Below are 23,053 nucleotides of genomic sequence, written 5' to 3'. Positions count from 1 at the left end.
TGCGGCCACTTCGGCGCGGGGCCATGCGGGCGGTAGGCGCTGCCGGGCGGGGGGACGAGGGCGCTGGAGCCCGGGCCGCGCCGCCCCTCACCTGCTGTCGCCTCTCTTTGCAGGTCGCAGCCATGCTCCGCCTGGCGCTGCTGGTCCCGTGGGCGGCCGGGCTGAACTTCACGTACCACCACCAGCCGGAGATGGAAACTTTCCTGCGGGGCGTGCAGGCGGAGCACCCCGACATCGCGCACCTGTACAGTGTGGGGCGCTCCGTGCAAGGTAGGCGCGCGGGTGCCCCTCAGAGAGCGGGAAGGGGGATGACTCTGAAATGGCTGTTTTCTTTCTAAAGAAACGCCACTCTGTGCAGCTTCTTCGTCCCCGCCTCGCCAACCTGCACAGGACCCCGGGGCCCCTCGAGCGGAGGAAAAGCTCCTTCCTGTAACGCCCCGGGATCGAGGACTCCTGCGCGCTGGCATGCGGTCGCTCAGCCCTCGGGGTGCGCTTTAGTCACCACTCAAGCGCTGTATTGCCCTGACTTCACCGAAGTGCATGGCTTTCCGCCCCTTGAAAAATGGGCACAGCGCTTCAGTTAACCCTTGTTAAGTGGAGGTATTAAATTTGGAGCGCTGTATTTTAACAACTGCATTTCTAAACCTGGGAGCTGCGACCCAAAAGTGGGTGGCAAGAATATATGAAAGGGTCGTGAACAAACTTCAGAAATGGATTCTCCTTTAAAAGAGAAAAACATGGGAACCCGTGGGTTTTCCCATGTGGACTGGCAGAGCTCCAGCCTGCAAGGGGGTGCTTGGGGCCCCTCATGCCCCACACACCCACCTCCTTCCCCACACATGCCCTTTGTCCCACACTGGTGGGCTGGGGGCAGCAGGTCAGGAGTGAGGGGCACTGAGTTGGGACTGGTCATTGATGTTTACAAATGGATCCTGGAACTAAAAAGATTGAGCACCGTTGTTTTGCAGCACTTTAAATAACTTCTGTATGCTGATCAAGTTCTACCCAGTGGGGAAACCCCAGGAGGCTGTGGAGTGCCCCCTACCGTCTAGCCTAGAAAATGCAGGGAGACTCATAAACTCCCTTCGACCTCCCCTCATTAAACATTGCACTTCTGTCATGTTTTAAGGTATAGCGCTGTACCTTTATAGCACTATAAAAAAGTTTTCTGATGCCTGAGAGCAGATGCTTTTACTGGCTTAAGTAGGGGGTTGCAATGGAACAGGGTTGGCAGCTTGCTCAAATGTGGTAGTTCCTAGAATTGTCTGCTTAAATCTGCCTGGCCAAAAACATCTTTTTTTTATTCCGGGAACATCTGCTAGCTGTTGTTCTTGCCACCCCAATAAACGTTGCTGGACTCAGTGCATTTCAGGTAACGTCTGTTGCAGTGAGTCATAACTTCTCCAATGTTCACTCCAATGAAACCTCTGATCTGGGGCCATACCATGAAACTAGATGTTTTTGGTTGCTGACTTCAAAAACCAAAGGGATTAAAAGGAGATTCTTATTGTTCAGGGCTATAATGATGGTATTGCAGCACATGTGTGTGTAGGTTTTGTTTTGTTTTGTTTCCCCCCCCCAACTTAGAATCATAGAAAATTAGGGTTGGAAGGGACCTCAGGAGGTCATCTAGTCCAACCTCCTGCTCAAAGCAGGACCATCCTCAACTAGATCATCCCAGCCAAGGCTGTATCTACCTGGGTCTTAGAAACTTCTAATGATGGAGATTGTACCTACAACCTCTCTGGGCAGCCTTATAACTTGCAGATAAGTTTGAAAAATGTTTTATTCCTGGATTTGTTCATTATTCTAACATACTAGACTAATTACAAAAAATACTCTGTATGACATGCTGAAAACCTGCCTTTCATTCCCTTCCTTTTTTGGCACCAAGTCTCAAACTCAGCAGGAGAGTATGCCTCTAGCTATAACTGGTTTTCTGTCTGTGTGTATTTTAGTTTGCTCTATCTCCATTCAATTTCAGCATTTACTAGGAATTCTATTAGAGCATTGACACATTCATGTCTTTTGAAATGGGATGTTAGCAACAGGAGCTCTCACTTGATCAGAAGAAATGAAATTAAGATGTAAGCTATAGAATTAGAGATGAAGAGATCTTCAGTTTCTTGAGAAATGTCATATATAAGTATAGTCTTCGCAACAATTAAATCTGTGACTTTTTTTTCCAGTAGATCCATACCACTCTACCACAGTTCAGGTAGATCGGTATGAAGAAATGGATTATCTAGAACAGTGGTTTTCAAACTTTCATTTACAGACCTCTTTGGAAATTTTGAAGGGAGGTACAGACCTCTTTGAATAGTAAGTGTGGGTATTCACTTACTTTTGATTGGTCCACGTCATCTTCCACAGACCCCTTAGACCTAGTCTGCAGACCTGCAATGGTCCGTGGACCACAGCTTGAAAACCACAGATCTAGAACGTCTCTGCCAATTAGAGCAGAAAATAAAATAAGGCTAAATATGTGTTTTCAGATTTTCTCAGGGGCCCTTTTCAGGGAAAGCATTTTTGTTTCTAAGAGTCTTGACTTTTCTGGTTCCTTCCAAACACTGTTTGTGTCATCTGTGGAACCAGTTGCCATACCAATGCTAGTATGCACAAACTCAGTTATGCTCTCTTTCACTTTAAGAAAAGAACCAAATAGTAACAAGGAAGAATTAAACTAGTTAGAGAACTGAACATTTTAGAAATAGAATGAATACATTAAGTTGTTTGCTCCATTCATGACAATGGAGATTTGCTCCCAAATGTTAATATTTTACTATGAGGGATCTTAACAAATAATAGGTCCAAATTTTGTCCTCATTGGAAATAATGAACCCCAGGGGTTTCATCCTGTATAGTCAGTGGTTGTCTTTGGACTGCATTTAATCACAACCTTTTTCAGTCTGAGAACTTAAATGTTGGCTCCAATTTATTAAGCAACTCCACAACTGCCATTCAAAAAAACCCAAAAACTACCTCTCTAAGTTGAATCAGTTCAGGAATGTAGCCCTCCACTCCTTGCTCTGCTTATGCATGTAGGAGGGCAGAAAGCATGCTATCAAGTGAACATCATACCTGCATCATTCAAAGTGGGAAGGGAAATACTTTCTTCCTTGCTCATCCTCATGTGGTGATTAGTTTAAAAGAAAATACAGGTAGAACAATTGCAGCAAGAGGGACTGAATCTGTCCACTTCTAGATTATTGGGGCAATTGCCCAATAAGTTGGAGACCTTAGTTTTAAGTCAAGTCAAGCCCAGTAGATTTGCATGTGGAGGATCTACATTCATAATGTGGGTCCTAACTACTAGGACAGGGGTGGACAATTATTTGGACCAGTGGGCCACATAGGTAGTTTTGGGGAGCTGTTCCAGGCCAGTCACCACCCCCCACACACCCACCCACAACAACCTGGAGCCCACACGCCCTGTGGCTCCTCCTCGCCACTGCCGCTACGACCAGTGCCCAGGAACAGCTGAGTACACAGCTTACCCCACCCCAATCCATGCTCAACTTGCCCTGCCTGGGGTGGACCAGCTCTAGACCAGCCAGAACCCATGCATACAGCCCCAAACTTGGCCCTGGCCTGCCCCGTGCCTGCTCTGGACTCCCCCCCGCCCCCCGGATATATATACAGCACCATATGTTTTCTATGTATACAACACTTAAATAATATAGGCCTTTTTCTCATTCAATGTGCTCCACCCATCTCTTGTCTATACTTAATTCCTTATTTCTAAGCATACAGTGAGTCTTTGTTACAGTTTAGTTGTGGCCTAGCAATGTGGGGTCTGGTACATGACTGGGGCTTCTAGGTGCTACTGCAATTTAAATAATGTTTCACAGTATTATTCTAAAATGATGAAAATAATCACAGCTTGGGTGGATCCAAAGGGTTGCAATGGTGCAAATGCACTGCAGATGACTGCACTACAGGAGAAGGACCTGGGGACATTTTTTTAAGTCCCCAAAGCAAATAACAATTTCTCCCTCCCTTCCTCTCTATGCTTAGCGGCATGGCCTCCCCTACCCACTGCTGTCACTGCCTCTGGCAGCCCTTGGGGGGAGGGACTGGGGCTGGAGGGAGAGGGAGCTTCAGAGCCACTCCATCTGGGCTCTGCTTGGAGCTGGGCTCATCTAGGGATCCCGGCAGCAGCAGCAGGTGGGTCTCTCCTTCCCTTCTCCCTGCCTGGTTTCTACCTCTCTTACTTCCTTCCCCACTCTTCCCTCCTGCCCCCCATCCCTCTGTTTCCTACCAGACTAGGAGCAGGTACAGAGGATGGGAGCCCATTTGCTGCTGCTACTGCCTCTAGCCAAGCATGGTTCCATGTGCAACCTGGATGCAGCAGGGCAGGAGTGGCTCTGGAGTACCCCCTGCCCCTGCTTCAGCTGGGGACAGCAGCATAAGTGGGCAGTGGAGTGGAAGGAGTGTGCTGCTGATCGTGGAGGCAGGAGGAGGAGGGAGGGAAGATCCTTACCTGCTTGAGAGACTTTAAACATACCTGGCTGCTGCTTCCACAGCATGGTCTGTCCACACTGGTGTGTGGGGTGGAGGGAGGCTGGGAGCCAGCATGCAGCCACCCCTGCAGCACAAGTTGCTGCTCTGCACCCCGCTTTCTGAAATCCTACATCCACCCATGATTGCAGCTATATTTACCTCCATAAAGAACACAAAGGGTAACTTATTAAAACCAGACTTATAGCCGAACTCTACATTATTTTTTCACTCCCCACCCAGCATTGGCACTTTCATACTAGGCCGCATTAAATGGAGGCTTTGGAGAGAGCCAGTTAGTGCCCAGACTGAAGAAATAAGAGCAGCCAAGATTGTGATTTGTATTATAAACATGTACAACCTCCTTGAACAAAGCCAGGGCCAGAGCTGTCTATTACAACAGTGTATATCTTTGATTTCAACATTTACTATGAATTTATGCTGAGGTAACTGACAGTTTGGGCTTACCCAAGTGTAACTGAGGCCCTGAGTACCTTTATTTGAAACTTTTAATTGTTTTAAATAAGTAACACCTGAAATGTGTTTCTGGCCTTGCAGTTTTTACAAGCAGAGTTCCAGTCCTGTCAGCCTAAACAATGGCAGATAAGAGGATATTGCAATGTCCTAATAATTGGTTAATCTTTCTATGAATAGAGCAAAGCCTGGCACATTTAAATGGTCAGCAAGTTTTATTGTGGTTCTACATTTCAGCAAAATCTTGTGTCACCAAAGGCAAAAATACTCTGCCTTTGTCCTGAATCCCGTGAGAAGTCAACTGAAAACAAATTCTTCTTTTAGTTTTGGACACATTTGTAGACTGGGGCTTGGAAACATTTTCTTGCAGTAGAACAATTGCCCAGCATGGGTGAAAGGAGGGCTTCCACTTCTCTCTACCACCGCTTCTCTCTGCTTAACTGTGGCATGGCAGGTACAAAGCACCCAGCCATGGTGCAGTGCGGACAAAGCTCTGTGCTGCCAAAGCTCCTGCTCCATGGAGTGGATCCAATGGCTGTAGAAAGTCTAAGTCCAAGGCACGTAGCTGGGATGGTAGTAAATCATCTTTATCTTTCATCTTTATCTAGTCAAATACATTTCTACTCATTGGTGAACCTGTGGATCAAGCACTTTTAATTATTCTCAATATTGAGCTTCCCAGTTCTAGATATTTCTCAGTAGCTCAGTCTGTTCCTCTATTCCTATTTCCTATTCCTTTGTCAGATCTAACTTTTTTCTGCTCTTAATTCTGAGGTGATCAAACCATAAGTATCAATAATACTTTACTAGGTTACTGATTTTTTTTCTCCAAGCCTTAATCCAAAATGTTCAGAAGTGCCTCTAATATAGGAATTTGTTACAGGACACTGAAAAAGACACTGAAGTCAAAGGAAAAGCTCCCACTGACTTCACTGGGCTCTGAACTGGGCTTCAGAGCTTCATTGAAGTGGAACATGTAAGGATATTGTGTATTAGTGAAACTCTGCCCCTCACTTTTGCGGAATAGCTGTTGTCCTGATTCCTTCCTTCTCTTTTCATGACTTTTACCTGTTAGCTTTGTCATCTTTCTTGGCCAGCATTGATCTGGTTTTTGTCAGCAGCTAGAGCATTTTAGATAATGAATTTTAGGTAAGGAATTAATGTCCGTTTTATAACCAAATGGATGGTTGGGTTTGACTTAATAATAGTCTCGTAAAATCTGTTCACAAGGCATTCTGTGCATAGTGGGAATGGAAAGTGGGGAAAGATTGTCTGTCTTTTGGGCTTGTCTAGCTTACCCTAAAACATGTATTTTTAAAATGCATTAGCTCATAAATTTTGATCTTTGGTTCCCCGCTCTTCAAGTGGTGTGTTAAAATACAACTTTCTTGTTGACGCTACAGTTAATGTTGTAGTTAACACATTTCAAAACCCATGTATTAGCCTAAGCTAGACAAGCCCTTATTGAGGCTGTTGTTTACAGGGATGGAAGAATCTATGTTTTAAATACATCCTATATCTAATTGTAGGAGGAAATACAGTACTTATTCTTACATCAGCAGCTTAAGTGGCTAGTATAATTACATGGCTATTATAGTTTGACCCAGATACTTATTGCAGATTTGTATGTGTATTAAGAACAGGGTGTTGTCTGGTGGTAACAATTATTTCACCAGACTTTCCTGTGAAGCCTGTGTGGTCAGTATGATAGCAGGATTTGTTTGGTTTTGCTTGACTTATTAATGTCTTTTATTTTTTGTTTGTATTCTGTGTTTGTGTATGATAGACACTGCTGAAAGGTATCAAATTTACCTGAATCTGAGATGACTCCAGGGGGCAGGTGGCAGTGAGGCAATCAGCAAGAGAGTCAAGTGGTCTGATCCTGCCTTTAGCCATTTGTTCCCCCCTCACCTCCTCACTTGTTCCTCTTCATCTCTGGTGCCTGCCTCTGCTACTTGCTCCTCCTGCCTGCCTGGTCCTGCAATGCCTGCCTCCTTGGGCACCTGTCCCCATTCTTTCCACTCTGTTGCCTCCCACCCTCTGCCTGCTGCCAGTTTCTTTGCCCTCCCACTTCTCCTTACCTCCCCCTTGCAAGTTTGGCTTCTGCTGGGGATCAGCTCTGGACTGGGGCAGGGAGAATGGAGCACATGCTACATCTTGCTTCAGCCTGGCCAGCACCAGCTTTTGTGGCAACAGCAGTTTCAGCCCCAGCCTGGGAGCCAGTGCCAGAGTTGTTAGGCTTGGGCTGGAGATCGCTTGTGCTCCATGCGTCCTGCCTCCCACCAAAGCATGGCTCTAGTGGGAGCCAGAGCTGCAAAGGGAAGACAAGCAGCAGCAGGAAGCAAAGGCAGAGAGGAAGAGAGGCTGTGAGGGGCAGGTCAGGGGGCAGCTACTGGGGGCCCTGCCCCTCCCTCCCTTGCCTTGAAATCTAAGACCCACATTGAAGGAGGGGGGTACAGATCTTGGATTCAGGTAAATCCAGTAATATTTGTGCTGTCAGCATGATACTTAACTTGCATTACAAATAAATTTTCTTTATATGCCATAATTAATTATCAAAATAACCACTTTTTAAAATGTTCTCTCATAGGAAAAAATACTAGATAAGATGTCCTCTTGACAATTTGATATCAAGTGGAACATGGTGAATGTTGCTTGTGTGTTTATGTACAGGCCAAAATTAAAAAAAAGCGGGAACCTGCAAAGTTGCATTAAAGTACATGGTGTCGTTTTCATGAAGTTGGTAACTTCCCTTTTGGATCGGAAATGCAATGCCCCTGAACTGCTTTAAGAATTATTTCGGTTTCAACTTCTGCAAAAGAGACCATTTGCAGCTGAAGTTGTCTTTGGGTCCCTGTTTCATAAAAGTACTTTGAAAATGAATACAAAATGTTCTTTGGTATAATTTAATCCATTGTGACTTCTTTTTAAAGACTATCAGGTTCAAGCACAAAGAGCAGAGAGATTTAAAAACTACAGTCTATATGTTCTATAAGTAGAACATTTGTTTTCATTATCTATTCTATAGTAAGCAGGAATCTAAGATTGTCCCACTGAGAAATACTTTAGTAACTTGTCTGAAACCTAATGGCTGCTGCTAATTTCTATGCGCCAAAGTAAATTGTAACTCCTCCCTCTCAATAAGGAGGTGCAATTTGTATAAATTAGTCTTGGCATGCTGTGCCTTATCCAAATAAATCTGTCTCCCTGGGTCACCCCTCCGTATTCAAGATGATGGTGATTTGTAGATCATATAATCTAAATTATATGATCCACGTATGATATAGATCATATAATCTAAATGTAGATCATATAATCTAAATATAATCTAGTGTTTAGTCTTGTAAGCAGAAGGAAGTGAAGGAACTAATTTACCAAACTTACAAACAAACGTCCTTCTAATTGTGTTGAAACTGATGACTACTTTAGTCATCCTAAATTATACATCTTTTGAATGATCAAAATTGAACACGCTTACTTTTTCAAAATATCTTGGCCTAATGATAAAAATCATCTGCAGGTAGCAGGTCTGAGGAGTGATAGCTATTTTGGGTTCGTTTCTAACACAAAAATATTTCAGGTTGCGGCCTCCTTTTTTTTTCTGTGCTTTCAGCAAAAAGATCTTAAAGAGCTTATACAAATACCCTATTTTCCATCAGAGAGATACAGGGGTGACACGTAGGGGGTGCACACGGGTGCATGTGCACCCCCTGAGTGTGACTGTGCACCCCTTGCAAAAAAGTGGCACTGACACTGTCGGTGGTGCCTGCGGGCAGTCACCGCTTGCCACCCTGCCACCAATGGTGGCATCTGCGTGTGGTCTGTGATTCCCGCTGGCTGTTGCTGCCCCCCTCGCCAACAGTGCCAGTGGCATCTGCAGGAGCTCCCCCACTTACTGCTGCTGTGTTCCCGCTGCTGCTGCTGCTGCTGCTGCTGCTGTGGCGCTCCCGCAGCCGCCAGAGGCATACACTGTTCATGGTGAGATATTTGTGCATTTCAGAGTTTGGCTTGAAATAGGCAGGCAAAGCAAACGGATGGTAGAATTTTTTGCCTGTGAACCTAAACAAAGTGGGTTAATTTAATACTGCCAGAATCTGTGTGAGGACCAGAAGCAGTAAATTCTATTGATCCATGCATTTGTGCCTACCTGTCGCTGGCAGGTGTCATATGGCTTTGGCCTTCTCTTACTGGGCTCCTTGCCCCTAAGCGACATCAGGGTGAGGTTGGAGCTTGGATGCCACCTGGTGGTATGGGTGCTTCCCTTACTCACCTGCCACCACTTCAGTGTTCTTGTTGGGGAGGCAGTTCCCTTCAGGTGCCCCCCCCCCCGAGGATGAAGACGCCTCAATCCCTGTTCTTGCTTCGTGGGGCTCCAAACCTCCCCTTTACCCCACTGTTACCACATCCATGGCCAGGATGGATACTATCCTTTCCCTCTTCGCGTGGCTTGCCCACCTCCCAGTGGGTCAAGCCTTTCCGGTCAGTTTGCCCTTCACCGTAGCTGGTTCCTTGACTTCCGGCTGATTAGTGCCTATAAGCCGGCCCTGTCTTCGGGCTAGTTAGGGCTTCCAACAAAAATCAACACCCAGATTTCCATCAGAGGGTTCCCCCTGGGATCTCGTCTCCTAGTACCCCTTTTATGATCCAAAGTAAAGAAGAAACTTGAAGGTACAGATGAGGGACCCACTTGTCCCTGTGCCCCGGGTGACTATGGGGATGGGCTGCCATTCTGTGCCCCACCCTGGTCCAGCTCCTCAGTTTGGCCAGCACTGGCCCCTAGCTAACCTGGAGTTGCTCCTGGTCTTCCCCGGCTTGGAAGAGTGTGTGGTTCCCATGCTGGGTTGCTCATGCCCTGCCCCGCTGTGCCCCCCGTGTCAGGTAACTGCTCCTGCTGGTGCCTCCCACCTCCTGTGCCAGGGCCTTCTGCTCCCCCTCTCTTGCCTGCAGCTGGGAAATGTTCCTTCTCGTTGCCTGCATGTCTGGATTGACATCCTTTCTCCTCTCCGCTGGTGTCTCTGAACCGGTGCTTTCGTTTTCCTCCAGCGTCTCTGGGTCAGCATCCTCTTTTTTCCCCGCCGGCACCTCTGGGTCGGCTTCCTTCTCTTCCTCCCCCAGCGTCTCTGAGTCAGTGTCCTCTTCTCCCACTGTTCGCTGCCCCTCAGTTGTTTTCCCACCTGCTATTTGAGCAGCCTGCGGTTTGCAGAGGCTCCGCCCACGTCCCTCACCGATCTGCAGCTGTTGGCAGCTCCGGAATCATGGGGCCGCTGCCTGCGCTTCCTCCGAGCTGCCACTCTTCAGGATCCCTAGGCTGAGTACTGGGGTGCATGGGGTGGGGGTCTGGGATCCCTTAGAGGGGCTTTAACTGCCCCTCTCACACTACCTCCTAGATCCCTAACTCACACTAGGAAAGTAAATATGGGACGTGTCTACATGTGCAAATGCTGGGGGTGGGTTTACTCTAGAGAGCTCCTAGCTCCAGCTCCCTGATTGGGGCAGGGGGTTTGGAAAGAGCTGCAGGGGAGGGGAAGATCCCAGCCCCTTGCCCCAGTCAACCAGTGGGGCAGCTCACTGCTGGCTGCCCCACCGGCAGGTCAGGGCAGGGGCTGGGATTTGCCCTTCCCTGCGGTTCTTTCCAATTATGTCATAAGTCCGAGGACTGCCTGTACTGAAATCAGTGTACTGGCACTTCCCAGGAGAGTGACAATACCACCAGGCTATAAAGCAGGCTGGATGGGACATCCTCCCCCTCTCCTGTTGAAGAACCTGGCCAACTTTGCAGCCAAGAAGACTACAGTCAGGGCCAGAGGACAAAAAAACAAGGGGGAATGTGACACTGGGAAGATGAAGTGTTCTTATTGCCAGACTGAGTCCTGGATTCTTGTTTTTGTTGCAAAATGGGGTTAACATCAGCGAAAAAAAATCTTGGGGACATGGAATGGAACCCAGGCTTCCTTCCCAGCTGAGTGCCTTAATGACCAAGGTACAAAGTCAGGTTCCTTTTTGCTTTCATACATGTTCACTTGCTTTTAGTATCTCTTTCTGTCTCCCACCTTATGAGTGTTGCATTCTTTGCCTACACAATGGGCCCTGCAGGCCATTTCCAAAAGTCTATACCTGACATCTGTATCACCTTGTTACACATTAATTTTAAGAAGCTCCTGGAGCTCTCAACTCTTGGATTGTCTACACATTAACACCTGAAACTGTTTTTAAGCACACTTTAGTCAATAAAGTTACGCCACTCCAGGGCAGGTTTCTCTCTGGTCTGTGTTACTCAGCTTGTGTTCTGTGAATCTGTGGCCAGTCCCCAAAGATGAGATGCACAAGTTACAGTCCTCCAGGTTCCCAGGGTGCAGTGTTCCCTCCCCCACCATCCTGTGTAGACAGACTTTCCACCTTCTGAACTCTACTGTCCTGGGAGCAGTTCTGGCACCAAGCCAACTCCCCTTCCTACCTTGGGGTGTGACCCTCCCACCCCCGGAGTCCAACCTTAATGCAAACAGCCTGTAGGGCACCAATGGGTCCTGTGGGGGGGAGTGTGGGGGGGTGCAAAATCAAGGTAGGAGGCTGCATTGGATTCCCATGATCTGGTGCTTCTTTCCTGTAGGAGAGGCAGTAGCTCCCCCAAAAGAGCCTTCTCTCACCACTCCTACCTCCCAGGCACGCTGGGAAGCATGACCAGCACCCTCACATCCCAATCCCAAATCCCAGTTTATTACATGAGCCCTTCTTTAAATTTACTTCCTCTTTATTTACTTATTTTTATTTCATCCTTCAGTGGCTGACTTCCTTCATTTCACCACCCCTCCCCTATCTCCATTTCCTTCCACCTCCCACTTCATTACCTCCCCCATCCCATTATGTCTCTGTCTTCACGTTCTCACCCCTTGCTCTCAACAATTCATCTCTCACTTCCACCTAGAGCAGAGACAGAAGGCTGTCTTGGCTTACCAGCCCTATAGCGGCAATTTACAGCTGTAGCTCCCAGTTGTACTTTTTGCTTCTAAAATGTTAATTGGTGTCAGTGCTAGGTTGAGTTTGGAGAAGTTGTACCTCAGTTGTACCTAAAAACCTTCTCCAGCTGCCAACCACCTGCACAGCTGAAGCCTGACTAGGAGGTACACCTGTGAGTTGCCACTACAGGGCTGGTGTGAGACGGGGTGGGGTGGAGGGACATAAGAAGTAGCTTAAAAATAATACAGTAAAAGCTGCACTATCTGGCATCTTACAAGCCGGCATGCTCTACTAACTGGCATGCCAGCTTGTAAGATAAAGTGAAACTGAAAGTGCCCACCACGGTACTTCCAGTTTCTCCGAGCCCCCACACCTGGGGGCAAAGCAGCCTGTGCTGCTGAGCCCTCATGGCCTGGGGGCATAACAAGCTGCTTAGGCTGTGCGGTGCCTGCCTTCCTGTCCTGTGTGCGGGATGGGCGGCGATGTGGTGGGAGGGATGGTGATGCCACAGGAGGGGCGGAGGGACGCCCCAGACACAGCGGGAGAAGTGGTGGCCGGGGCTGCTCAATTAACCAGCATATTTTGTTATCTGGCATTCCCCATTCCCAGGGGATGCTGGATAACAGAGATTTTACTGTAAAAATAAATAAATAAATAAAGAAGATCTCATTTTAATAAATTGGGATTGGGGTGTGGGAGATGCTAGTTGTGCTTCCCAGGGTGGCTAGGAGGTGGGAACAACTGCCCCTGGTCTTCTGTGGAACCCCATTTTCCCCTCTACATCTCCCCCACTTCCTTCCCCCCCGTACTCCTGGACCCATCTGTGCCTTGCAAATGGGTTGTGCTAGGAGGGGGATGGGGGGGCTATTGCCACCCCAAAATTTGCTTTAGCCCTCCCACCATAGCCACCCCTCTGAGCGCTGCCGCTTTCCCCAGGCCACTACCACCTGCCCCATGCAGCTGAGCCTGCCCTGCTCTCACCCACAGCACAGCCCCCCAGTTTTCTCTGTAGTCCATCTCACCCCCCCACACTGGGAGGAGACTGGTGCTGCCCCTGCTTGCAACCTAGCTAGCTGGTATGTGCTCTGCAAGCTATTTGCATGGGGTTGCACCCCAGGGAGTGGGAGGGAGAGTTGCCTTGGTGCCAGAACTGTCCCATGAGCAGTAGAGTTCAGGGGGTGGAAAGTTTGTCCATGCAGAATAGGAGGGAGGGAGAGGGAGTACTGTATCTTGGGATTCTGGAAGACTGTAAATTGGGCACCTTATCTGTGGAGAGAGGCTACACATTCACGGAACCAGGAGCTGGTAATATGGATCATAGATAAACCTGCCTTGGAGTGGAGTAACTTTAAGCCACCTAAAGTATGCTTAACATTAGTTTTAGGTGCCAATGGGTGCCAATCCAGGGATTAAGAGCTTCAGGTGCTACCTAAAATTAATGTGCAACAAGGCCCTAAAATCCCTTAGAAACCATAAGGGGCTTCTCTCTCAGTAGAACACTGGTAATTGGGATTTTATTGACTCACCAGGGTTCCCTCATTAAAACCCCAGTTGTGTATTTAAGGTCTGTATTTAGATGCATCTGTTTCAGAGTTTTGGAGGCTGTTTTCAAGGCAAAGCTGTATGCTTTTTCCTTGGCTCTGTAGCCTCCAAATCAAGCTGAGATACAGAGATGGTATCAGAAGTAATTCTTGCGTCTGCTAGAGGACTAAGGATGGGGTGGGGAGGGGCATCCTTAAATCTTAATGACTTTCCATTTGAATAGGAACACCCTTAGATGAATAACAAACCTCACTTTGTGATGGGGTTGGGAACCAAGCAGCGCATCATTTGATAGGGTTTGATGCTGTCAACCTGACAGGAGATTGTAAAATTTTAGAGAAATAACTGGCTAGATCCATAAAAGGACTAGAATTTTTTGCCTAACCTTTGGGTGTCTTGCTGCTTAGTAGAATCTAAAGCAGTAAGTTAAGCATTGAAATAATGTAAGTGCATGGGGGAAATTATGTATGTAAAGAGTGGGTTCCATAGAAAGTAGCATGCTGAATGGAAAGCTACCTAAGCCAGTTAATAGGAAATGGCGAGAAGAAGTATACATCTTTGGTACCAAAGCCAAGCGAGCCTTAAGCACTTAGCCCTTCCGTGTATTCCAGAGTTTTCCACTGGTTTTGGATTCAAAGCTCTGAAGCCTCTCCAGAAGGCAAGAAATTAAGGTGGTTGTTACTGATGCAACTGGAAGAGAAAGTGGTGCCTTTTTCAGTGGATACAGCACTCGTTGACAATATTTGAGGGACAAATCCCAGAATTTTGTCATCACTGGGTTATAAAGCATTCTGGGGTTTTCCTCAGTCCTTCTCATTGAAGCAGCTCCACTTTGCATGGCAGAATTAAATACTCATTAGCCCAAGAGAGAGAACACAAAGGGGATGACAATCGCCAACCAATTGTCAAATGACTTGTGAGCTGGTGAGGAAACTGAAGCAGATTTGTGTGCAGGTTTTGTTGGTTTTTCCCATAAATCTCTAAATGTTTTGTGCTGTCTTTGAGTAAAATATGATCCCTTTAGAATTCCCTGCTTTTTTTTTTAAGCAGTAACAAAAGCAACCCCTCCCCTTCTGTTTTTGCTTCAATTAGCATGGAACCTGAATAGTTAATCTATATGGGTATATGCTGATATAAAGTTTGGGTAAATCTCACACCAGGGAGGAATGCAGAGACATAGGGCACCTGTACACATGACAGAGCTCTGCTAATTAGCATGCGTCAGAACAGACTTGATTAATTGAGTCTGCTAGAGCATGTTAATTAGCATGCTGCAGGAGCCTCCTCATCATGTGTATTCAGTGTCCCTGCATTTCAAAATGGCAGCTTTAGTTAAAGTGCTCATGGAAAAAGCTTTAGTTAAAGTGCCCCCATCGCCATTTTGAAGTGTGGAATGCTGAATACACATGATGCTGCGGGCGTTTAAAGTGCCCCCTCCCCACCCCACCTCACCCCACCCAAGAGCACATGTATAGATGTCCTAAGGTTCTAGGCACCATAACTGACTTTTCTGGAACAGTTAGTCTGGAAACTCTCAGGAAGAAAAGGCTATTTTCGATTTAATCCTAAATGGTGCACTGGACTTGGTACAAGGAGTAACAACTGTTGCTGAGCTGCTAGCTTTTAACTTTAAAAAGGACAGCTTAGAAAAAAGTGAGGATGCTAGTTAGAAGCAAGAAAAGGAGCACTAAAGAAGGTTAAACATTTGCGGGCAGCAGGGGAAACGCCATATTGAAGACACAGAAGCTGTACCTACATAAGTGTTTACTGCAGTTGCCTACTTAGCTCCACACTATGTCTCAGCATCTACACATGTAGTGCTATTAGGACAGACTAAACTAATTAACTCTGCAGGAAGATAATACTTGTAAATACAAGTACTATCCTACTGCATTTTTTTTACTCTGCAGCAGCGCATGTATAGATGCCAACAGGGCTAGTGGAGCACAGGGATGCTTCTGTGTGGGGGCTGCCTCCACACCACGTTGAGCCAGATCAGAGCAGTCCTAGCCTGGCAGGCTGAGCCCCTGGGCCTCCTGCCAGGCAGGGATGCTCCAGCCCAGCTCAATCTGCTGTGGTCCTGGGCTCATGTTCAAATGGCACATCTGGGAGCAATAAACTCCAGCACAATATGTGCTAATATCATGTGTAGACATGCCCAGAGTGAATGCATGCTGCAAATAAAAAAAATTAAAAGTGCAGGGAGGGGTGGACTTGGACCAAAATGGAATGTATCATTAACCCTTTACATACGGTGTACCCAGACCTTGAATACTGCATCTGTTTTTTGTCCCCTCACTTCTAAAAGGATACAGAAAAACTAGAAAAGGTACAGAGAAAGGCAACAAGGATGATCAGAGGTAGAGGCAGGTTGCCACATGAGGAGAAACTAAATAGGCTAGGATATTTTTGCTTAAAAAGGAGATGCCTCGGTGGGGGCATGATAGATGTTTACAAAAATAATGATGAGAATATACATTTATAATGTACTATATCTTGAAATCCTAGAACTAAGGGACATAAAATGGAACTATTAGATAGTAGGCTTAAAACTAACAGAAGGGAGTTCTTGTTTCACATAGCATTTAACTAACTTGTGAAATTCATTGCCACAAGATGTTGTGCAGGCTGATAGTTGACCTCAGTTCAAAAGGGAATTCGGCTCAGCCTTGGTCTTGAGAGCTTGGGATGGAAGTACTCAAGGAGTCCATTCCTTGTAAATGGTGCCAGACAGCTTCTGTTACTACTGTCTACAAGGCCCAAGCCAGTGCTTTGTTGCTAAAGCCTTTCAAAGTCTGGGGGCATTTTTACACGTGCAAGTGCCACAGTGCCAGGCCCTTTGAAAAGTGCCCAGTACTGTAACGCTCGCAGTTGTATAAATGGCGAAATGTACATCAATGTGAAGAAAATGGCGGTGGTGTACTTTTGAACTAAAGCACCTTGGGGGTGCTTTAGTTTAAACGTGCACCTTGGTGACGCGTAGAGAGTGCACATGGGTGCATGTTTATCTCTTGAGCTTGGCAGTGCACCCCCTGGAAAAAGTGCCACCACCGCTGCCAGTGGTGCCTGCAGGCGGTTGCCCCTTGCTGCCCCTCCCACCACTGACACCACTGGCAGTGTCTGTGGGTGGTCCACAACTGCCACTGGCTGCTGCCAGGCTCACCCCCCCCCCCCACCAACATTGCTGCAGCTGCCTGTGGGAGCTCCCCACTCACTGCCGCTACACCACTGTTGCTGCCACCTGCGGGCAGTCACCATGCCCCCCAGCCTCTAGGGGCACGCAGCATTCATGAATGCGCACCACCATTTTCTCCACACTGACATACATTTTGTTGTTTATACAACTGCAAGCAGCGGAGTGCGGTGTATGTCGGCTCCCATGCAAAGCAGACTCGATTAATCGAGTCCGAAGTAGTGGATCTCCAGCGCATCCAAGAATTAAGAAGTATGTGTATAAATGCCCTGGGTGAACTCAGAACCAAGCAAAGCTGCCTGCTAAGTGTTCAGCAGGGGGAGCTCAACCACATACATGAAACTAATCTTTATGTCAGAAGCTTTTTTTTTAAAAACTAAAAAAAGAGAGGTTGGTCAGACTGGACCCATTTGGAAATCCAGGCTATTATGCTCAATAATTCTTGTATCAAGGCCACATACCTGCACATAGCACCATGAATTCAGTTAGCACTCATGACTTGATTTTACCTGTAAATTTTCCAGAGATAAATCCTATTTAAATAAGATTATCCTACTGGAACCCAGCTAGAAATACCATCCATAGTAAATGGATTCTCTCTCATGTGCTTCCACCTAGTCACAGGTGCATTTTTACTGAAAGCCAAAATTAAAATGGGAAAATCTTTTATAAGGGGTTAACTGGATGCATGTGTGGGGTTTTTTTGTCAGTTGTATATGATGGCCCAAAACTAGGTTAAAGTACAAAGCTTACTTTGATACAATTAAGCATCAGATTGAACTCAAAAAACCAAGTGAAAAACAAAAGACCCTAGACAGTATTTCTTTTATGGCAAAAGCTAAGTTATACCTTTCATTGCAGGCAGTTGTAATGCCTGGAATTCAGTTACCGTAGAATTTGTAAAGACTTTTCTTTGCCTGTCATTAGTACTTCCAAAGGATATATAGGATCTTGTTTCTTATTTTAAGGATAAAATCATGGAACAGCTAATGAAATTGAAATGCGTTAGTTTTACTAGCATCTGATAAGGTCAATATGGGTGTTTTAAACTGGAATTTTAAAACAAATTTGGTTTAGTGGACTGTTTACACAATTTTGCTAAATAAGGCTGAAAAGTGATTGAATTTATAGGTTTCAACATACTTTCTTTGCAGTATGTAACTTCTTTTAGAGCTTCTGGCTATAATAAATGGACATACTTTACATATAGGTGAGTACTGACAGTATTATGCGTAGGACACTAATAGTAAGTTTCTTCTCTATATAACTTACTCAAATTTCCATGTCCTCCTGTGCAGTTTTGGTATGGGTCTGAATTTTGAGATGTGTGTATTGAGTTAAGGAATCCATGATGCTTGGAGCATAGGTGCAGGACCTCTATTTCCTAGAAAGTGACAATATAAACTTCGTGTCAAACCACTTGTCACTTTTTTTTTTTAATGAAGCTCTGTGCCCAAACTGAGCCTGTTGTCCTGGCCAGACTACGTAGAAGCAAAATCTATATTTAAGATAATCAAAAGCTATCAAGCAAAATTTGCTTTTATTTTCCACGTATATAATTTAATAAAATAATCCAATTAAAACTGAATAGTTGGGGAAAAAAGTTGTTCTCAACTGAATAATTTTTCTGTAGTATCACACTTGTCTCCAAAAGAGGAACATGGATTAAAAATGTAACAAATCATATGTTTTTAGATATAATGTTTAAAAACTCTTTTTTACATAATTTTTCCTCAGCAACACTATTGCAGAAACAGAACAAAATGCGCAAATTTACTGAAGTAATAATATAAGCCTTTTTATTGTACATAACAAGGAAAGCCTGTTCAGTTTAACTGGCCTCTTACGTGATTGGCATTCAGTTCCTTCCAGTGACCAATGCTGAGCAAGAGCACTCAACATTGCAGTACAGTACAAAAATTATCTATAAAATTACAGCGTAGATGCTGTGCTGTATGTGGGCAATATTTTCTGTAGTTATGATTTTAAGAATGTACTTGGGTCAGTGGCAGTAAAGGGCACTTGTGCCGATGTTTATGTGACCTATGACTGTTTAGGAGAATGGCTACCAGTATCACTTCTGTGGCACAGGTCCCTTGGGAATATGCGAAGAAGTTGTGACCTTGTCAAGGTCCAGGGGGGATAATCATTAGGGAAAACATCTATGGACATAGACTGTTGTTTTAAGATCTGAGGTTCAACCCTACCTGCGTTCCTCCTCCAAATGCACAGTACCTTGTTTTTAAAAGGCTGTCTGCTCACTGGGAGTCAGTCACTGGTCAGAGATCCCAAGGAGCAGAACTGCAGGTACTGAACATAAACTCAGCCTGCTGAGTGAATTGTAGTTTGCACATGAAGCTCTGTCAGTGTGGAAGAATTACCAAAGGGCCAAGGTACTGGTTGGACAACTACAGCATCACTAAACTCCACAATCTTTCAGTTGTTGTAATGTTCTTTTGCTGGAAGATGGTTGAGTTGCCCTGGTATAACAGAAGATAACCTAAATAATTTTTTTTTAAACTAAAACTTAAAGCTTTTGTGGTACAATGCTAATTCTTGGAATTACTGGGCATCCTATATATCCATTATGGCAAGGGTGTCAAACATGTGGCCTGTCTGATGGGTCCTGCCTATGGAACCATGTGATCTAGCCCATGGGCACTGCACAGAGCACAGGAGGCCAGCACAGTGTGCACGGATGGTTCTGTATGCTGGCAGCGGTGCCAATCCAGGTTGGGCCCCTGGCCATCTGTGTACACTGGAGCCAGCACACAGGGCCAGTCTGGCAGGGTGCTTCATGCAGCGCAAACCCAATCCCAATCCCAGTCCCCTGTGCTGCTTATGCCACATGCAGCACCCTGGGGTGTCCCACTGGATCCTAGCTCTAGAATGTGCAGACAGCCTAAGGCCCAATCTGGACTTGTCCCAGAGTCGGCATGCAGGGGTGGTCTGGTGCATGTGCCACATAGTCTTTGCCCCGGACAAGGTGTGCCACATGTAGTCCACCCTGCATGCTGTATGCATGGAGTGGTGTTGGTGTGTGTGGCATATGGGCTGGACCCACAGACTGACCCAGCAACCCTCATCTGGCTCGTCTGACATGTCTGCACTACAGAAATGACTATATTAGTAGCTGCCTGTTCCAGGAATGCAACAAGTGTTTTTTATTTTGTTTTCCTAGAATAGCATATTTGGTTGATTTGTAATCCTAAAGGGACTTCTATAAAATCTGCTATAGCTTCCAGAGCTATTCAGATGTCCAGTTTTACCTGCTAGTGTACCCTTTTCTCATTAAATATTGGAAACATTTTCTCGCGTACTAGTAGGACAGTGCCTCACTGGTAAAGGAAATAATGCAGGCTACAATTAGCAATAGTGGAAGTGACATATTTAATGCTGCCTGCCTTCCTCCGTTAAAGTCAAATGACCGAGCCATTCTGTTAGATCAAAACATGTTTGTTTCTGTTTTTACTCAGAATTAGTAATGGCGTATGTAAGTCTGCTCAAGATAAGCAAAAGGTATCAGTCTCTATAACTATGTACCAACAATCAGTATTTTTGTCAGCATATACATGCTCCTTAACACAAACTACTATGTTAGCTCTCATACAACATACATCTTTTTTCCTTCTCAAAAACCAGCTGTTTAGGGTATCTGTAGTAAGTGGCGGAGACGGTTTGGTAGAAGCACCCTGCTCTGATTCCTGCTCCACTGTGCAACTGCTCGGCCATTACTATTCAGGCAGCAGAGGGACTGTGGCAAAGTGAGAACTCCCTGACTAGCCACAGTGCTAGCCTCCTCACCTGGCTCTGGGCATGCTGCTCGCCTTCCTCTCCTGCCATGCCTTGTTGTCTCTTAATTGGTTCTTAATAAAGCAGGAGGCTGTCTTTTGGATGCCCTATTCTCGTGGGCCTACGTATCCAGCTCCAACCACCCCTATACTCCATCCCAAGCCTCGCAAATGTTCCTAACAGCTGAGCTCTGCTCCGGTCTCAACTCATCCCAGTGTTAGGCCTCTTGTTTCTGCCCTATTATGGGCCACACTCCAACTACCTCCCTCTCACTGAGGCCTGTCCCACTCCACCGCCTCTCACACAGTCTCTCTCATACTGCCCCTTTGCAGGGCCACTCTCATATCGTGCCTCCTTTTCCTGGGGCCACACTCACCCTGCCCTCACCCGAAGGGTCCTGGGGCTTGTTTCCCTGCACTCCCTGGCCAGCAAGCGCGCGGCTTCTTGGGCCTCTCCCATGACCCTCATCCGAGTGAGCGCTGGGCGGTTTGCAGAACACTGGAGTGACTCTGCCACTCGTCCCTCACGAGGTCGTTCACCCAGCTGATCTGAATTAGGGGCTCCTGACTCGCCCTGTTGTTTACCCATGGCACTTCCTCAGCTGCTCCACCCAATTGGCCTCTGGCCCACCTGTGGCCTCAGGTGCCCAAAGGCTTGACTGGACCTAACTTGGCCCCCATATTAGCAGGGCCTACCCTCGAGCCCCCTGCTCACCAGGACCCACTTTGCACCCTTTTCCTCACAGGGCCTCATCTCAGGCCCCCTGTTCAGAGGGCCTCACTACTCGCCCCTCTAGGCATTCACATATTGTAACTATATCCCAGCCCCTAACTTTGGCCTCTCTCCTTGGGCTCTGAGCCCCTCACTCTCCCTGGGCTCCTTCCCCCTCCCCACATGCACAGTTGGGGCTCCTAACCTCTGGGCTTCTTGCCTCTTCATGCCTCTAAACTGCCACTCGGGTGCAGGCTGTCTGGTGCCCCACTACACCTGGCTCTACACCTTTAACTCCACTGAGGCCCATACTCTGCCCCCTTACACTGGGGCCTGGGGTCACTCACACACCCCACAGACTCAGGTGGTTGTAGCTGTACCTGGCCTCACTCTCTGGGGTCTTGCAGCCACATGGGCTCAGGTGGCTGCAGCCATGCCTGGCCTCCAACTACCTCTGACCTCAAGGTGGGGGCTGGGGTTTAGGCTCCCTTACTTGCCTTCCACTGGAGTGGCACCTGACCTGGCATTTCTGGGGGGCTGTTCCACCACAAACAGCCCCACCAGCCCAGCCATCCTCAGCAGGGTGCAGTTTTAGGTCTTGCCCAGGACCAAGAGCCTCCTAGCCATCCCCATGTGCTCTTGCCCTTACCACCTAGTGTTATTGGAGCAGCAGCTCCACCAGGAGATGTTGTTTCCTCGCTGCCAGGCAGCAGAGTGCTCCCTCCAGCTCTGCTGGCCTCAATCTTAAAATGGCCGCTCCTCAGAACTGGGCTGCACCTGCTGATTGCCTCTTCAGGCTCTTAAAGTGGCAGACACCAGAGATGCTCTGCCACACACCTCCCCTCCCCCCCTTAGAATAGTTCCTGGGGGAGGTTCCCCCTGCTGCCCCGCCCAAGCAGGCTCCACTCAGGGCCTGTGAAAGCCCTCAAGTGGCGAGCACCCCCAAAGGTGCTCTGCTACAGGGACTCTTTTGACTTAATGGCACATTATGCTTCACTCTGGGTAACCTTTTCTTAGGGCAGTTTTGCTGTCTGTTAGCTGCATTTCATCTCCCTCCTCCAATTTTACAGTTCCAGAGACTCTCTAGCTCTTTTCAAAATCATAGATCCACTCATGACAGTTTTTAGCAGCATCTAAGGTTTCAGCTTTAGTTAAGCAGAAAAGGAAGGGTGAGTCAGCTGAAGATTAAGCTCTGTCCCTGTCCTATGCAGCCATAACTCTGGAAACATCTTTTTTTAATTTTAATCTTTATTCTGCCTTTCAAGAACAAGATGTATGTTGTATGGAAGAAAATATATGCTATTGGATTTTCTTATATATGTGAGGTTATTCCTTTGAATGAAATTGTAGTTCTGTTACCTGTTGGTATAACTACTTAAAGCAACTTACATAACACCAATGTAGATGTTCCCATCTAATAATGGCTAGATAGTATTGAGTCTGGCTGAAGGGTTGTACATTGGCTAAAGGGTCGTACTCAGAGGGTGGTGGTGGACGGGTTGTATTCGACCTGGGGAGAAGTGGGCAGCGGAGTCACCCAGGGCTTGGTCCTTGGGCCCGTGCTGTTCAATTTCTTTATCAGCGATTTGGACAACGGGGTGAAAAGCAACCTGTTTAAATTTGCTGATGATACCAAAATTTGGGGTGAGATGAGCACGCTAGTAGGGAGGGAAAGACTGCAGCAAGGTCTGGATAGGTTACAGGGGTGGGCTAACAAAAACAGGATGCGTTTCAATACTGACAAGTGCAGGGTGTTGCACATGGGCAGTAGTAACCAGCTGCACACTTATAAGATGGGAAACTCCCTTCTTGAGAGCATGGAGGCAGAAATGGATCTTGGAGTCATTATTGACTCCAAGATGAACATGGGCCGACAATGCGAGGTCA

At 46.7% G+C, this 23,053-nt stretch overlaps 1 protein-coding gene and 1 long non-coding RNA gene across 2 annotated transcripts in view; one reads left to right on the top strand and one right to left on the bottom strand.

Annotated features, from left to right (window-relative positions):
* Window positions 1–6: 6 nt before the first annotated feature.
* The window catches only part of CPM (carboxypeptidase M), an 81,307-nt gene continuing 58,260 nt past the window's right edge, over window positions 7–23,053 (top strand). Inside the window, exon 1 of the mRNA XM_019514706.1 lies at window positions 7–270. Coding sequence (XP_019370251.1) covers window positions 24–270 — 247 coding nt within the window. The 5' untranslated portion in view covers window positions 7–23. The remainder of the gene's footprint in view (window positions 271–23,053) is intronic.
* LOC109295717 overlaps window positions 22,019–23,053 on the bottom strand; it is a 22,979-nt gene continuing 21,944 nt past the window's right edge. The window contains exon 3 of the long non-coding RNA XR_002096820.1: window positions 22,019–22,122. This is a non-coding gene — a long non-coding RNA (uncharacterized LOC109295717). The remainder of the gene's footprint in view (window positions 22,123–23,053) is intronic.

This window comes from Gavialis gangeticus, unplaced genomic scaffold (assembly GCF_001723915.1).
Source record: "Gavialis gangeticus isolate Ggan-Ray unplaced genomic scaffold, GavGan_comp1, whole genome shotgun sequence".
Classification (NCBI taxonomy): domain Eukaryota; kingdom Metazoa; phylum Chordata; order Crocodylia; family Gavialidae; genus Gavialis; species Gavialis gangeticus.
This window is presented reverse-complemented; position numbering and strand designations above follow the sequence as displayed.